The sequence below is a fragment of the Triturus cristatus genome, chromosome 10 (assembly GCF_964204655.1).
Source record: "Triturus cristatus chromosome 10, aTriCri1.1, whole genome shotgun sequence".
Classification (NCBI taxonomy): Eukaryota; Metazoa; Chordata; class Amphibia; order Caudata; family Salamandridae; genus Triturus; species Triturus cristatus.
The window spans coordinates 1,033,889,050-1,033,905,777 of record NC_140593.1 but is presented as its reverse complement, the minus strand read 5'-3'; the positions used below and the strand labels follow the sequence as shown (position 1 = coordinate 1,033,905,777).

The 16,728-nt window shown below is 44.7% G+C and overlaps 1 protein-coding gene across 3 annotated transcripts in view; it reads right to left on the bottom strand.

The window, feature by feature from the left end:
• The window catches only part of LOC146796482 (acyl-coenzyme A synthetase ACSM3, mitochondrial-like), a 441,567-nt gene that overhangs the window by 387,706 nt on the left and 37,133 nt on the right, over positions 1-16,728 (bottom strand). For 2 of the 3 annotated variants that reach the window (XM_085629083.1, XM_085629082.1), the window contains one exon: positions 2,232-2,502. In XM_085629083.1, coding sequence (XP_085485209.1) covers positions 2,232-2,465 — 234 coding nt within the window. In that variant the 5' untranslated portion in view covers positions 2,466-2,502. Of the gene's footprint in view, positions 1-2,231; positions 2,503-2,999; positions 3,051-16,728 lie in introns of all 3 variants that reach the window. The other variant, XM_085629084.1, reaches the window with a different exon arrangement.

The window sequence follows — 16,728 nt, the reverse complement described above, 5'->3', positions numbered from 1 at the left end:
GGGCAAAATCCCAGGTATGCTTGAACATCATCCCGACCCCTCCGCCTCTCCCCGTTGCTCTGGGCTTATGAAAAATCTTATAGCCCTCCGGGCAGGCGAGCCCCAGTTCCACCAGGGAGTCATTACTACACCATGTCTCCGTCAGAAATAACACATCCAGTTGCAGATCTTCCACCAGTATTGACACCTCCTGATGGTGTTTGGCCAGGGAGCGGCAGTTGAGCAAGCCATGATCTAGAAGAAAGCATGTCATTATACAAAGACAATCTCCTGACCTTTCTAGACCGGCTAACTCAAGCCCTAAATTTGAAACGATCTTGAATGAGTTTGGAACCCACTTGGGACTGGTGGTGTACTGAACCACATCAAATGCTTTCCCGGTTCAGGGGTGGGCCGAGATGGCAGAATAGACGTCATCACGGCTGCTGATGGCCATGGAGGGTTTCCACTACCTGTGGATTAGGGCAGTCAAAACTGAGGTGCAGAAATGGACTTGAAAAGTTACCCCAATTCTATATAGGCTGAAAATAATTTTAACAGTGCAATCCAATGCCTCAATCTATGCTAATAGGGTCGCTCTGGTAAAAACGTTGACACTCCCACAGCTCTTTTCCGGGAAAAAAGCCTTTACAATGAGGTTGTTTCATCGCGTTACCTTTACAACACGGTCGTTACAATGACCGCGATGCCTTTACATAGAAAGTCATTAGATCGACTTGCTCTAGCTGGCGCTCCAAGCTAAGGATTAGTATAATTTACTATTCCAACACCTTCCCTACTGTTGCGTAGGCGGGAGTTGGAATAGTAAATGATACTATTCCTTATGTTGGAGCGCAATCTAGAGCAAGTCGATCTAATGACTTGGGTTGTAAAGGTATTGCGTTCTAACAACGCGGTTGTTGTAAGGACCGAGTTGTAATGGAACGCGATGTAATAGCATGCGTTGTAACATGCTATATTCCGTTTCCGATATGCAAACTCTCCCATACAAACTGCCTGGGAACTTTTTAGATAGTTAATTTGTATTCTAAAGACTTTAATTTGGAACAGCAAGATGCTGAAGGCATCTATGGTTAAATGTTGCAAAGCTAACTTGATAGCAGCCCAGGAATAGCAGCCATGTCTACATACTACTTGCCCTCCCAATTCATTGTTATAAACAAGTGCACAATTGGTCAAAAATGTGGTCTTGCCTTCAAAAGCGAGCTGTGGTCAATAGGAAACCACTCTTCATTTTTACCACATTCACAGATGCAGCCCGCCTTTTGGCCTTCACTCTGTGACTAAAAGCCTTTCTTTGGAGCCTGGATATGGGTGTTGAAATGATGGGATGGCTGAATTAAAACACCCCTTTGAGGGAGGGTACTGGTCACCTACAAGCTGGGGCTCTCAAGAGATTTGTGGGGTTGGATATGCTGGAAATCTCAGCAATGAAGTTTTCCTTACCCGCAGTAAATCATTCAGAGACATAGAGGAAGAAGTGTGCCTCCTTCCCAGGTTTCTTAATATCCCTAGGTCTGCCAGACACTTTTGCCATACTCGTCTACAATAAAGAGTCTGATAGACTTCAATCTTCTGGCAGACAAGTTAGCTCCTTCCCATTTACGAGATAAAATGATCTCCAGTCTTTACAAGCCTTTGGTGATAAGCTCCACAGATACATTCCTTGCTTCAATGACAGCATGGAAGAAAGACTAAGGTCTCCTCAAGTACACAAAATGGTAAAGAGAACCTGTGGCACCCAATGAAATCAACATGTTTACATGCTTTAGACTCACATGTTGTTCAATTGTCTAGGGGGCATTTACCTTACCAGACATGCTCTAGCACTCTTAGAGGGATTCCTTCTCACTTGCCTAAGATGTCAGACAGAAGAAAGAGAATTTTGCACACTGTATTGCATTGCAGAATTATCAGGACATTCTTGGGGTAAGACCTGAAGACTCTGTTGACAGTGGCGGGGAATACATTAGTCCAGTTCCCTCAGATATTACTCTTAAACATTCTTAGTGGGTTGTACATTAATACAAACATGCACACGTTTGTTGGATTCAATATATATTGCATTAGCAACACAAGGCAAAGCGCATCTATGGTGAGGTACCGAGCAAGACAAAGTGGGAAGCAGGTTTAGGCAGCTGCAGGATTCTTATAAAACAAATTTAAGAGGTACAGTCAAACACGACTTATGATGGTCTGACGACCGCATTTTAAAGTTACGCAAACCTTACCTTTTCCATTCGTGCCCAGTTGTCCAGTACATCACTAGCAAAATTAAAGTACTCCGGTACTTCTGGTTTGTAGTTTTGTTTGAGGGATTCATAATCAGAAAAATTTTGGGTGACACAAGGTTTGTAATTTGTGTGGGCTGATTTCCAAGTCGTGACCGCGGTCCGTTTTCGCATGAGATGCTTGAGTGCGTTGGAAACCTTTAGGCCAGCTGGAAACATTTTGTGACATTGCATGGCACCGTCTTCAGAAAACTCCTTGAATACAGTTCACCTACAAACAAACCAAGGCTGTTATTGTATTAATCAAATAAACCACAATACACATTTATTGTGCGCTTGTTGCCCTTATCAGGTCATGTCATTGATATAGGCAACTGTATTCCATCATGACTTGTGATGCTTCATTTGGAGTGGCATAAATAAATAAATATTTGACCCCACGAAAGATACTGAAAAATAATTCATAAAAATAACCACAGCTCAGTCCTTAAACATGTGTTGACTATGACCAAATTCACTGATTATGTTTTGCAAAGGTATACTTTCAATCATGATTCCGGAATTTAGAACTGGTGGAATTTCAGTCTAACAAAATGTTATGGTAAATGAAAAAATTCTGCTTTATGGGTCGGTGAGCTTTCACAGGCCCACCCCAGAATCTTTTATGTGTCTAGGTGTTCCCGTTCCTAGAAAAGGTTGTACCCCAACATGTACTCTTCTAAAGGGCATGTTTAAGTATGCTGGCCGGGTTGAAACGCACTGGCTTACCCTTCCTTTCTTGCAACAATTATTTTCAAAATGTGCTACCTCAAGTCGGCCCTAAAAAAAAATACACAGAATTAACTACGTTTTGCAACTGGAAGTGCCTTGCTTCAAAACGCTTAAATCACAAACACATTTTCTATTGTGGTCCCACATCTGCTGCTTGATCTTAGAAATAAACCCACGGGGCGAAGTCCGGCAACAGACAGTGACCTTTGAACAGAGGTCCGCGGCCCGCAGGGGGGCAGGGTTGCCCAAACTGCCTTATCGGTGCCCCTTCCATTCCCCGAGGAGAGGGACTGAGTGGAAGAACTCCATGAAGAGGTCTTCTTGTTTCTCCCTTCCATCCCTGATCTTATCTGGGAGACTCAGAGGCCACAGAATACATTATGCTCAAAGAAGCTGGTGAATTAATACATAGCAGCAAGGTGGGGCCACAAACGTAGCGCAGGATCGGCGATCATGACCACCAGAAAGACCAGGACTTACTTTTGGGGGGCCGAGCACAATGACAGTGCCAGGGTCCCTCTTCTGCCTGCATATCCCTGTCACCATTTTAAGGCTCGCAATGCTGACCTGTCTTCCACTGCTAACAAGGGCTGAGCCTGTCTCCACACAGGCATTGACCCTATACAGTGAGAGTTGCAGGGAAGATGGAAGACCAGACAGGCCTGTCATAACCCAGCCCGCTGACCGAATATGACTTGCTCCTGTGCTCAGTTGGGACTCTAATTGAGAGTGACTAGATAAGAGGACCTAGGCTACAACATTGTCCAAGGGGTATTGAGATTCTTTGCAGCCTTAAACTCACCTGTGCCGGCTAAACCAAAGGACACCACAATCCCTTTTTCTTCCACCGACCGGGCGCCCAGTACCAACTACCAGGTGGGATGTTAAGTGACAGGGCCACACAGTGACAACTTTTTACGGAGTTGTAGGGCGGGCAACAAAATGACTAATACCACACTTTCACCCACGCATGAAGCCACCATACCCGAAAATAAATCTCAATAGTCAAATTGTGGGGATCCATAAATGCGAAGATCTCCCACCTCACAACAGAAATACTATGCACTGACGTGTGGTCGTTCCACACCAAGGCAGATGGCCTGGAAAAATGAGCAGCTGTACTGGAAGAAACACTGGATAAAACAGACTCTTTGGGCCTGGATGTTTGCTATCTGAGGATCCTTCGCTCTGACAAGCATTTGTGGGTAGTTTTCCTGAATCATGTCAGTCTGTCCAACCCAATAAAAAAATAAAATATATATTGATGACAGAAGATTCTTGCAAGCAGTCTATGAGGGTATGGCCACAGGACCAGATCACAGAACACCAAGCATTAGGAGCTTAACTGACTGAAAATGTTGTGTCAACACCATCAGCACCACTAATCATTTTTTATCTATATAGAACAAATTTCGCCCATGGGCACTGAAGGGCTTTGCATAAAGTAAGATTCACTTTTAAGCAGCGGTAGGTTAAGTGAGTGCCCAGAATCACAGGATGTTGAGCCAACGCTGGGACTTGAACCTGTTTCCCAAGTTTCAAATTTGGCAGCTCTAGTAGTAATGCCAGATCCTCACCGCTAATTAAATTTAAAGCTTACTGAAAGTTTGCTAACTCAAAGCTTCATGGAGTTAGTCACCAGTTTGCTGATTTAGAACTGTTTCACCTTTGCTATCAATGATTTATCTACAGACAAACTAACCTCAGATTTGAAATAAGTGTTCTATAAAGCCCACAACAAAATAGATGGGTAGAATTTAGAAGTGCTGGGAAACATATGCAATGCCTCCATTGATTTATGCCTAGACAGTGATGACGCTGATGTAATTTCTATTCAGCGAATAATGATGGTGTTCCTAATGAGGATGATGTATAGCGAGCATGTTCAATAAACTGATCTATCAGCAGGAAAACCAAATAAACATGAATGATTGCACAGTTACTAGGAGTGTGCTGAATTGAATGATGGATTCAAGCTAGCCTGGCTGATATGGGGTGATACCCCAAAACAGGTCCAGGATGCGTGTTTCTGGTCTAGGGAGGACATGGCTTGGCAGTTAGGGCTGGCCTGTTCCCATGAGGAGCACGGTTAACACTGAGTTGCATATGGCTGGGTCTAACCTGGGGTGGCATGGTGAGCAAAAGAATGATGGATTTAACCCAGAGTTCTTGACTGGGGGTGAATGTTTTATTTGTCCTCTTTCCGTCCATCTTCTGTCTCTCTTTTGCTGACTTATTAGCTAGCTTAGTTTAAATATTATTGAAAGAGGACATAAAAGTTAGTCTCAGCAATGGAGTACTAAGCAACACGAGTTGCACATAGCGCAACATAATAATTTTAGACAACACCATGGACTGGAAAAGATGTGTCCTGGAGATTTGTAGTCATCTGGGGGGACATATTCGGGTAAAAAAACAAAAGTTCCCACACCCCTTTTAGGAAGTACTGATTATATTGTGTTTTTGTGGAAATTTGTAAAGCAAATATGTCCTTTGTTAACAAATCTCTTCTAATCATCCTCACTCAGCCAATTACAACCAAAGGACGGAAATCCAGAGTAGAACGAAGAGTGCCCAGATCAAGAAAGCGCTTCGGTGTCTGCCTAATGGTAGGAGGCGCTATAGAAGTGCTGATTAAATAACAAAGTATGCACCCTCAAGGTGCTGCTACTCTGTAGAAATAACACATAAAAACATTACAGCCTTGTAGATGTCAACATAGCACCAGAGGTGGACTAGCCTCTGTCTCCAGGCAGGCCGGTCTCGCCACACTGAAACCATGACCTCGTACACAAAACACACCACAAACAAAAGTGCCTTCAGGCTAATAATGAAAGGGCTTAAATCCCACACTAGGATATTATCCCTGGACGGATGGAAGGCTGAGCTGTCCCACTGTGCTTGGATCCTGTCCGGATATACAATCAAGGATACTTGTCCCAATCCGACGCTAGCTCCTAGTTCCTAGCTCCAACTACTTCTGGTGGCCCCAGTTGACCTCAGGCACATCCATGCACAGGAGCCCTCGTCTGAGCCCTTCACCAGGCATTCCTCTCATCCCTCCGGTGGGCCCTCATCTGAGCCCTCAGCAGGGACCTACTTCTTGTAGAAACTCTGCTTTTCTGACATATCACCTCTTCCGGGCCCCAGGTGGGTACGGATGACTGCGGCTCCCAGGCCGGTAGCACATGAGGTAGATGTAGTAAGCTGCTCATTGCTGCGGACCCCACCCAGCGTGCACATTTCTGGCTGAACCATGCTTCTCCTCCCACTCACCCTAGGCCCCAGCAACCACGTCATCTCTCAGCCAATCTAGACACTGCTCCCTTGCTGTTACACCATATGAGAGCAGTGCCAAGACTGAATTGAGCGGGCAAATTCACTGCTAGTTAGGAGACTAGGTGCTTTGAGAAACCCCCACTCACTAATGTGCATAAGTGGGAAGCCTCTAGTATGCATATCAGGCTGGCCAGAGACAGGCAGGCGTCCAACCCAACATGCGCACTTTGTGGTCTAGGTGCTGTGTGCTTGTTGCTACCCATGTGCCTATCAAATTGAAGCAGCTCAACCCCCTTTAGAGCTGCCGACGCACCCGCGAATAAAGTCTGACTCAAAGTTGTGCACTCACACTAATTGCATAAAACTGCAAAAATATCAGGGGTGCAACGCCCTAAGGCAGGACCCGACCTTGAATGCAAGGCAGAACAAATCTCTGCCTTGCTTTTCTCTGTGTTCGGAAGGAGTTCCATGGTTGGAGTGTGAGTGTTCCCAAGCATCCACCCACTGATTTTGGTGCGATTCCAGTTTTACTAAGGGTAGTAAACCTAGAATTGCGTAAAATGTATGCGGCATTCCCAACAGAAGCGTAACAAGTAGAAATAAGTTTATTTCTCCTGGTTATTTTCTCTTCTACATGTGCTGCATTTTGCTGCACACGTAGAAAGAAGAAAATGTCTCTGAGGATTGTTTTTGTGCAGAAAGGTGTCCCTTCCTGCACAAAAACAATCTTGCCTGTAACGTAGGCACCCTTGCACCATGAAACTAGGGTTCCTGCATTGGCCCTAGGCAGCACTCAGTGCCCCAGTGCAGTGAGAGAGCAGGAATACGTCATATCTTAGTAAATATGGTACATTCCTGCTGTTTCTATTCAATGCAGCGCAGCAAGTTGTCCTGCTGCACTGTGGCAAATGTTTGTAAATATGGCCATTGGTTCAGCTTGGTTGAGGCCCATGATAACACTTTCTCCAAAAGTAACCTTTCTAGCCTGAGGCCTCAAGCATATACTGAAGGCCAGAACACAATGAACCACACCATACGTGCAGTAAAAGTTGGCAGTACATAATAAATCAGCAAGGGGCCTCATGTAGAGGTTGAAAAGAAAAGGGCATGGGGCGTGGTATGCGCACCGATCAAGATGGCGGCAACGCTTGTAATGGCACAGAGCTTTTATAAATTTTACAGATGCTTACTATGAGAATTAGCCAAAAATAACCTCTCCAGATGCCTCGTATAATTTCTGCAAAAACCAAAGGAAATGATGGACGGAGTGTTGAACATTGCAAGCACTCACCCCCAGTCAACTGATCTGGGTTTAATCCATCACCATTCTTTAGCCCACTCTGCCACCCCAGTTCAGACATGGCCATATGCAAATCAGTCTGACCCTGTGCCTCATGGGAACAGTCCAGCCCGAACTGCCAAGCCATGTCTTCCCTGGACGGGAAGCAAGCCTCCTAGCACCGGCTTCTGGCATTTCAGCCGTCTTCAGCCAGGCTTGCTTGAATCCAGTAGCAAAGTGAGCAAGGGACCCACGTCTGAGCATACCCTGCCAACTTATGGCGAACAAAACAAAAACCAAAGGAAATGATGGACGGAGTGTTGAACATTGCAAGCACTCACCCCCAGTCAACTGATCTGGGTTTAATCCATCACCATTCTTTAGCCCACTCTGCCACCCCAGTTCAGACATGGCCACATGCAAATCAGTCTGACCCTGTGCCTCATGGGAACAGTCCAGCCAGAACTGCCAAGCCACGTCTTCCCTGGACGGGAAACAAGCCTCCTAGGACCGGCTTCTGGTATTTCAGCCGTCTTCAGCCAGGCTTGCTTGAATCCAGTAGCAAAGTGAGCAAGGGACACACGTCTGAGCATACCCTGCCAACTTATGGCGAACAAAGCAAAAACCAAAGGAAATGATGGACGGAGTGTTGAACATTGCAAGCACTCACCCCCAGGATTCAAGCAAGCCTGGCTGAAGACGACTGAAATGCCAGAAACCGGTCCTAGGAGGCTTGTTTCCGGTCCAGGGAAGACATGGCTTGGCAGTTCGGGCTCGACTGTTCCCATGAGGCACAGGGTCAGACTGATTTGCATATGGCCATGTCTGAACTGGGGTGGCAGAGTGGGCTAAAGAACGGTGATGGATTAAACCCAGATCTGTTGACTGGGTGTGAGTGTTTGATTGGTTCTGATGCTCCGTCCATCACCACCCCCTTTTGTACCGCTTTGTTCGCCATAAGTTGGCAGGGTATGCTCAGACGTGAGTCCCTTGCTCACTTTGCCACTGGATTCAAGCAAGCCTGGCTGAAGACGGCTGAAATGCCAGAAACCGGTCCTAGGAAGCTTGTTTCCGGTCCAGGGAAGACATGGCTTGGCAGTTCGGGCTGGACTGTTCCCATGAGGCACAGGGTCAGACTGATTTGCATATGGACATGTCTGAACTGGGGTGGCAGAGTGGGCTAAAGAACGGTGATGGAGTAAACACAGATCTGTTGTCTGGGTGTGAGTGTTTGATTGGTTCTGATGCTCCGTCCATCACCACCCCCTTTTGTACCGCTTTGTTCGCCATAAGTTGGCAGGGTATGCTCAGACGTGAGTCCCTTGCTCACTTTGCCACTGGATTCAAGCAAGCCTGGCTGAAGACGGCTGAAATGCCAGAAACCGGTCCTAGGAAGCTTGTTTCCGGTCCAGGGAAGACATGGCTTGGCAGTTCGGGCTGGACTGTTCCCATGAGGCACAGGGTCAGACTGATTTGCATATGGCCATGTCTGAACTGGGGTGGCAGAGTGGGCTAAAGAACGGTGATGGATTAAACCCAGATCTGTTGACTGGGTGTGAGTGTTTGATTGGTTCTGATGCTCCGTCCATCACACCCCCTTTTGTACCGCTTTGGTCGCCATAAGTTGGCAGGGTATGCTCAGACGTGAGTCCCTTGCTCACTTTGCCACTGGATTCAAGCAAGCCTGGCTGAAGACGACTGAAATGCCAGAAACCGGTCCTAGGAAGCTTGTTTCCGGTCCAGGGAAGACATGGCTTGGCAGTTCGGGCTCGACTGTTCCCATGAGGCACAGGGTCAGACTGATTTGCATATGGCCATGTCTGAACTGGGGTGGCAGAGTGGGCTAAAGAACGGTGATGGATTAAACCCAGATCTGTTGACTGGGTGTGAGTGTTTGATTGGTTCTGATGCTCTGTCCATCACCACCCCCTTTTGTACCGCTTTGTTCGCCATAAGTTGGCAGGGTATGCTCAGACGTGAGTCCCTTGCTCACTTTGCCACTGGATTCAAGCAAGCCTGGCTGAAGACGGCTGAAATGCCAGAAACCGGTCCTAGGAAGCTTGTTTTCGGTCAAGGGAAGACATGGCTTGGCAGTTCGGGCTGGACTGTTCCCATGAGGCACAGGGTCAGACTGATTTGCATATGGCCATGTCTGAACTGGGGTGGCAGAGTGGGCTAAAGAACGGTGATGGATTAAACACAGATCTGTTGACTGGGTGTGAGTGTTTGATTGGTTTTGATGCTCCGTCCATCACCACCCCCGTTTGTACCGCTTTGTTCGCCATAAGTTGGCAGGGTATGCTCAGACGTGAGTCCCTTGCTCACTTTGCCACTGGATTCAAGCAAGCCTGGCTGAAGACGGCTGAAATGCCAGAAACCGGTCCTAGGAAGCTTGTTTCCGGTCCAGGGAAGACATGGCTTGGCAGTTCGGGCTGGACTGTTCCCATGAGGCACAGGGTCAGACTGATTTGCATATGGCCATGTCTGAACTGGGGTGGCAGAGTGGGCTAAAGAACGGTGATGGATTAAACCCAGATCTGTTGACTGGGTGTGAGTGTTTGATTGGTTCTGATGCTCCGTCCATCACACACCCTTTTGTACCGCTTTGGTCGCCATAAGTTGGCAGGGTATGCTCAGACGTGAGTCCCTTGCTCACTTTGCCACTGGATTCAAGCAAGCCTGGCTGAAGACGGCTGAAATGCCAGAAACCGGTCCTAGGAAGCTTGTTTCCGGTCCAGGGAAGACATGGCTTGGCAGTTCGGGCTGGACTGTTCCCATGAGGCACAGGGTCAGACTGATTTGCATATGGCCATGTCTGAACTGGGGTGGCAGAGTGGGCTAAAGAACGGTGATGGATTAAACCCGGATCTGTTGACTGGGTGTGAGTGTTTGATTGGTTCTGATGCTCCGTCCATCACCACCCCCTTTTGTACCGCTTTGTTCGCCATAAGTTGGCAGGATATGCTCAGACGTGAGTCCCTTGCTCACTTTGCCACTGGATTCAAGCAAGCCTGGCTGAAGACGGCTGAAATGCCAGAAACCGGTCCTAGGAAGCTTGTTTCCGGTCCAGGGAAGACATGGCTTGGCAGTTCGGGCTCGACTGTTCCCATGAGGCACAGGGTCAGACTGATTTGCATATGGCCATGTCTGAACTGGGGTGGCAGAGTGGGCTAAAGAACAGTGATGGATTAAACCCAGATCAGTTGACTGGGTGTGAGTGTTTGATTGGTTCTGATGCTCCGTCCATCACCACCCCCTTTTGTAATGTCGTATAATTTGTGCAGCACTGTGAGTCGATTTCAAACCCTGCCGGTGCATTCCTTGCATTTCAGAGCCACGGCAGTGAGTATTTCACAGATGCGAGCGGCCATTTAATCAGCACGCTGCTCGCATTCTTGGCTCCCTACTGTTCAGGGAAACCTTGTGCTTCGTATTTTGCATATGCCAATCATTTTCTCAGCTTTGGAACAATGCTGCATATGTCCCTTTCTTTTAAAATATCATGAGAGCTGTTTTTTCCATGATTCATCTTCAACAAGTGCTGAGAGACTCTTTATTCTTCTACCGCAATTTTCTGTTAATGCTGATTTTTTCTACATAGCAATGCCCTTCACAGGTGGCTCCTTTATTATACAACTTGTCAGTATTTTCCCAGGTCAAACGGCACTCAATTTCTACTACTATGGAATATCGCACTATTGACGCATTTTCCCTTTTTTTCTGCTTTATAAATACTTTTACCTATTTGCAACGACTATTCCATTTAAATGCTGGATTACATGCTGCCTAGTAATTTGTTTGTTCCTGGAGTTTTACTCATGAATTGAACTATTATTATATATTTCCCTCGCCTACATATTTTTACTGTCTGTTAACATAGTGTATGGGCATCTCAAACCTCTCCAAAAAATCTCAGACCATCCCCTACACTATGCTAAAATGTCCAGTGTTTTTCTCACTGCTTCTCAGCCCTCTTCCTCTAAGGTGAGTAAGGTGTTTGATATGGAACAACGCATCAGTGAGCTCCAGGATGCTGCTGCTACAAATTCTCTACTGGAACAAAAGATCCAAAAAGAAATTCCATACTGAGGATTTAGAAAACAGAAACAGACGCAATCAACTTCATCTGTATGGTCTGCCAGAGAATTTGGAGGCTCCTGATGTGTGTTTTGAGGGCAGCAAAAGAAAAGCGACGTCTCATCTGGTATGGCCACAATATCTACATATCTCAAGACCTCTCCACAGCCACTAACCGAAGAAAATAATTTCTTGCTCTTGTGCCCCAAATGAGACATTTGAACATTCGCTATGGGATTCTGCATCCATGCTTCTGTAAAATTACTTATGAAGGCACTACGCAATCTTTTGTGAACCCTGTTAAACTAAAATAATGTATTCAAAGTGTTTCATCTCAGTTTATGGATATTACAGCTCAGCGTTCTTAATCATTCTATTTTTTCCTATTTCTCTCCTATCCGTTATCTTTTTCCGTAATCAACTTCTCTGGCTATCTTTTATATATTCTTTCTTTCTCTACTGTCAGTCAGTCAGTCAAAATTCCTTTATTCGATAAATTAATATCATAAAAGACACATACAATCCTAACAAACACGATTAAAAACATTGAATAAAACACACAATTCATGCCATGAATCCCGATCATAATATGACCTATTTCATATTCAGATATAAATAATGTAAAAACTACAGTTATAAAATTTGTACGTAAAATGTTAAAAAATGATCTAATTTAAAACCTGCAATGGAAAAACAATTTTTTTCCTAATACGCATAGCTGCGACCAGGAAGCTTGCGACGTGAAACATAATTCGTGGGGTACTTAGTTGCAGTAAATATATAAGTGCTGGCCTAACCTGTCTAAAACCCAGCTCCCTCAATATCGGCAGCAAAAACTTCCTCCTGCAATCCTTGTAAAAACTACAGAACATTAAAAAATGTAGAGTGTCCTGTCTTGAACTATTGTCACATTTGCAGGGTTCCGAACGATCCACGGTGCACCAGGTTTTAAAAAAGCCCAGAGAAAAGTGCACCAAATTAAACCTAAATCTGATTAGGAGGAACCGGTGGTATGAGGCATTCACAACAATCAGATATGGTTCAGGACCAGGGGAACTGATCAAGGCATAATTGGCTCTAACTGTTGGCTTTGTCATTTCTAGCTTCTCACGTTCTAAGGAAAATAAGGTCTCAAGGGCAGTTTTGGTCATTGCAAGATCCTTCTTCGTGATAGTTTCTGGTGATCGGAAGAGGGCCTCGCGACCTATCTTTTGGAACCCAGATTTTATGTATGCTAACCATGATATTTTATTTACATTATCCAGTTTTAAGCAGTTATTCAATATTACATGGTTTAAAGTAATTTCTTTGTTCAGCCAAATCTTGAGCCAATAAAGGAGAGGGGCGATTCTAATCAGGTCTGTCACAAAACCAATCCCCACTTCCGTGTGTGTAGAGAAAGTCGGAGTGGACTGTGGAACAGAAAGGGTTTCTCGTAGGAACTTATTTTCAATAAGCTGTATTTTATTATGGTTGGTGTAGCCCCATATCTGGCAACCATACGTTGCAACAGCTAAACATTTTGCCTCGTAAACTTTTAGTAGGGCTACAACTGGTCTAGCCCCTAATCTTTTAACAAAGCCTCTAACTCCCGAAACTGTCCTAGCAAATGCCACACTCCGGCTATTGATTTGTGGGTTCCAAGTGCCCTTTTCATCAAAAACAACCCCTAAATAAGGGAATGTTGAGACCCTGTTTACCACATCCCCACAACAAAAGAAAGTTTTAACCCTGGATTTCTGCCTTCCCTTCCCCGCAATCAGGACCTGAGATTTTTTCGCATTTATTTTAAGGTCCAGATTTTGCATAAAATCTCCGAAGGCATCCAGCAACTTTTGCAACCCTACTCCAGTGCGAGCCAGAAGCACTGCGTCATCCGCATATAGGAGAACCGGGACAACCTGGTCTCCTATACGCGGGATGTCTAAAGATACCTCTCCCAGTTGGGAATCGAGAGCGTTTATATAAAGGGTGAACAGCAAGGGGGCCAAGATACATCCCTGTCTGACACCTCTGTCTGACCTAAAGTGCCTCGTGCATCGCCCATTTGAGTTGACTCTAATTTTGGCTGATAAATCCGAGTGAAGATCGGCCAAAAAATATACAAGGGAAGGTTGGAGGCCCATGGTCAATAGGATATTCCAAAGTTTAGATCTATTGACAAGATCGAACGCAGAGGAAAGATCCATAAAACCCATGTACAAAAACCCCTCCTTGGCCACTGTATATTTATTTATTAAAAGGTGCAAGTTTAAGCACTGGTCAATGGTGCTCCGTTTAGGTCTAAAACCGTATTGTACATTCGACAGGATCCCACTCCCCTTCAACCATTCGCTTAATCTGTTCAAGACCACTCTACCCAGTATTTTGACAGATGAATCTATCAAGGAGATTGGTCTGTAACAGGAGGGGTCCTGTCGGTCTCCTTTTTTAAAAATTGGAATAATGATTGAGGTTGCCCAGGTAGCAGGAAAACTATTATTATTTAGTCCAGTCCTATTGAATACATTGGTTAAAATGTTTGCCCAAATATGTGGATCAGCTCTAAACAGATCCGCAGGGACCCCATCAGGTCCCGGGGCCTTGTTTCGCGACATTTCTTCTATGGCCCTTTCTACTTCAGGAACCTGAAAGTCCAGGGAATAAGAATTGCTTTGTGGCAAGCTTGATGAAGCATGATTACCATCTACAGGCAGGCTGTATATTTTTTCGAAATGGGTTAGCCATGCCTCGTCAGGAATATTACAATCAAATTCGTGATTTTTATCCTCATTAGAGAACAAGGGCTGATTTATAGTTGCCCAAAATTTCCCACTATCTTTCAGGGTGTCAGTAGATAGAAGATTTGCCCAAGCTTCCTCCCTTAGTTCCTGTTTTCTTTGGGCTAAGGCCTGTTTATATACTAGCCTTTTCGAGATTACAAGATCCCTATCTCTGGGGATTTTTTTCAAGGCTTTAAGAAGGTCAGCGTGGGATTGGGAACAGTTTTTGTTAAACCATCTTTTTCCAACTGAGGTTTTTGCTTCCCTTTAACCAATAGATTCTGATTTATTTGTTTACAAATAATGTTAAAGGCATTTATAACCTCTGGGCCTTGAGACTGAGGATCTAGGCAAATATTAAACTCCGTTTCGGTTTGACAAAAAAGTAGTTGGAACCACTTTAGTCCACCGGAGTTTCCTACCCTGATCAGTTAGGACAACTTCTTTCGCCAAGTTTTGTGACGGATGCCTAAACGTTAATGTTCGGCCACCCGGGATTATCTCCAGAATCACCGGGTTGTGATCACTAAAAATAGAGACCTCTGTAAAATAACGTACAACTTGGACTAGCATTAAAGAACTCAAAAAAATATAATCGATGATTGTACCTTTGTCTTTCCCTTTAAAGGTTGGGATCCTATTTTCTCCCTCCCCACAGGCTGATTCATAAAGATTCCATTCTGCGAGGAGATATTCTAATTTTTCCCCCTGTTTAGAATGTTCAAAATGTGGGGCGGCCGAGAATTGCGGATCCTCATGATCGTCACCTCGACACAATTTATCGCAAGGGTGGATATTTAGATCCCCCATCAAAAAGATCTCAAAGGAATTCGACCTTGAACTATAAGATAAAAGAAACTGCTCTAAAAGGTCCAGATTATTGTCGGCATCCATTGAGTTATATAGATTAATAAATAAAACTTTATTTACATCGGGAGCCGAAAGTTCCACAATTAAACAGTTTGGACAACCTGCATCAAGCTGCCTAAGTGAGCCCTTTATCTCAAGGGAGAACAGCGTGATCAAGCCACCCTTTGCTCTCCCTGCTACACTTTGTTTGGCTGGAATGTGGAAATGGCAATAGCCATCCATAGAAAAACTATTTTGTGTGTCCCAAGTCTCTTGTAGGGATATTATGTGAAATGAACATAGGAATTCCTGCCAATTAGAGTCATTCATTTTAGCCCTAATACCCGCCACGTTCCAACTCATAATCTTGCAAGGAGGGACTGATGGGATTTCCGGGTGTTTTATCTCCCTAATGTCATGTTCCAAGGATGTGAAAGTCTCCTGAGCTGATGCCACCGAGATGGCAGGAGGGGCAGGCACTGGGTTAGGTGAAAGAGAAGGGTCGAGATGATCCTGTGAGTATACAAGAGGAACGGCGAAACTTACACCAGTATTACAGTCCTCCATCAATGATGGGACAACCAATGTAGGACAATCACCTCCAAACTGTATTGGACCACCCGGCAGTTGGACATCGGGATTTATTCTCTTTGCAGCGGCTCTATCCTGATCTATTATATCAGTAAGATCAAGAGCTGGATTATTAAGGTTCAGTCAATCCACACCTTCCATATCATTGAAGGGACCAAAACGGTTATGCAGTGGGAGGTTAAAATCTCGAATAGGTGGTCTGGGATTACCCCTGTTTACCCTTGCCCATTGTGCTGACCGACTAAAATAGGTAGACGGATAAAAATACCGTAAATCAAGGGTGAATAGGTAGACGGATAAAAATACCGTAAATCAAGGGTGATTATCCTTGATCTTGGTGCTGTAACGTCCCATGCTCATTTTTCTTACTCTTTGTGTCAGATCTGGATTTCTTTCCTTGACCTGTTTCTTCATCTTATTATCCTTTTTAAATTTTATTTTCCTATTCCTCTGCTCCTTTTCTTGTTTTTCTGTCAGTGCTTCTTGTTTTCTTATTGTTACCACGTTTGCATTGATTATATGTTTTGTTCTTAATAAATTGTGTGTTTTTATTTTATTTTACGTTATTGCAGCTTGTCATCCATGTTCCTGTCTCCCTCATCCCAACCCCCAATATGTTTAATGTTGTCTCGTGGAACGTTCGTGGTTTGGGGCATCCTGTCAAAAGCATAAGGTGCTTTCTCATTTGTCTAAGCTTAACTTATGTTACTTTTTTGCACAAAAACTAATTTTAACGATGTTGAATAGCTTAAATTAAAAAGACAATGGGTAGGCCAGGTTGTTTACTCACCAGCTATCAATCCTAAAGATGGGGTAGCCATCCTTTTTCATAAATTGTTACATGTACAGATGATACCAACTCAATGTGACACTAATGGACGATGAGTAC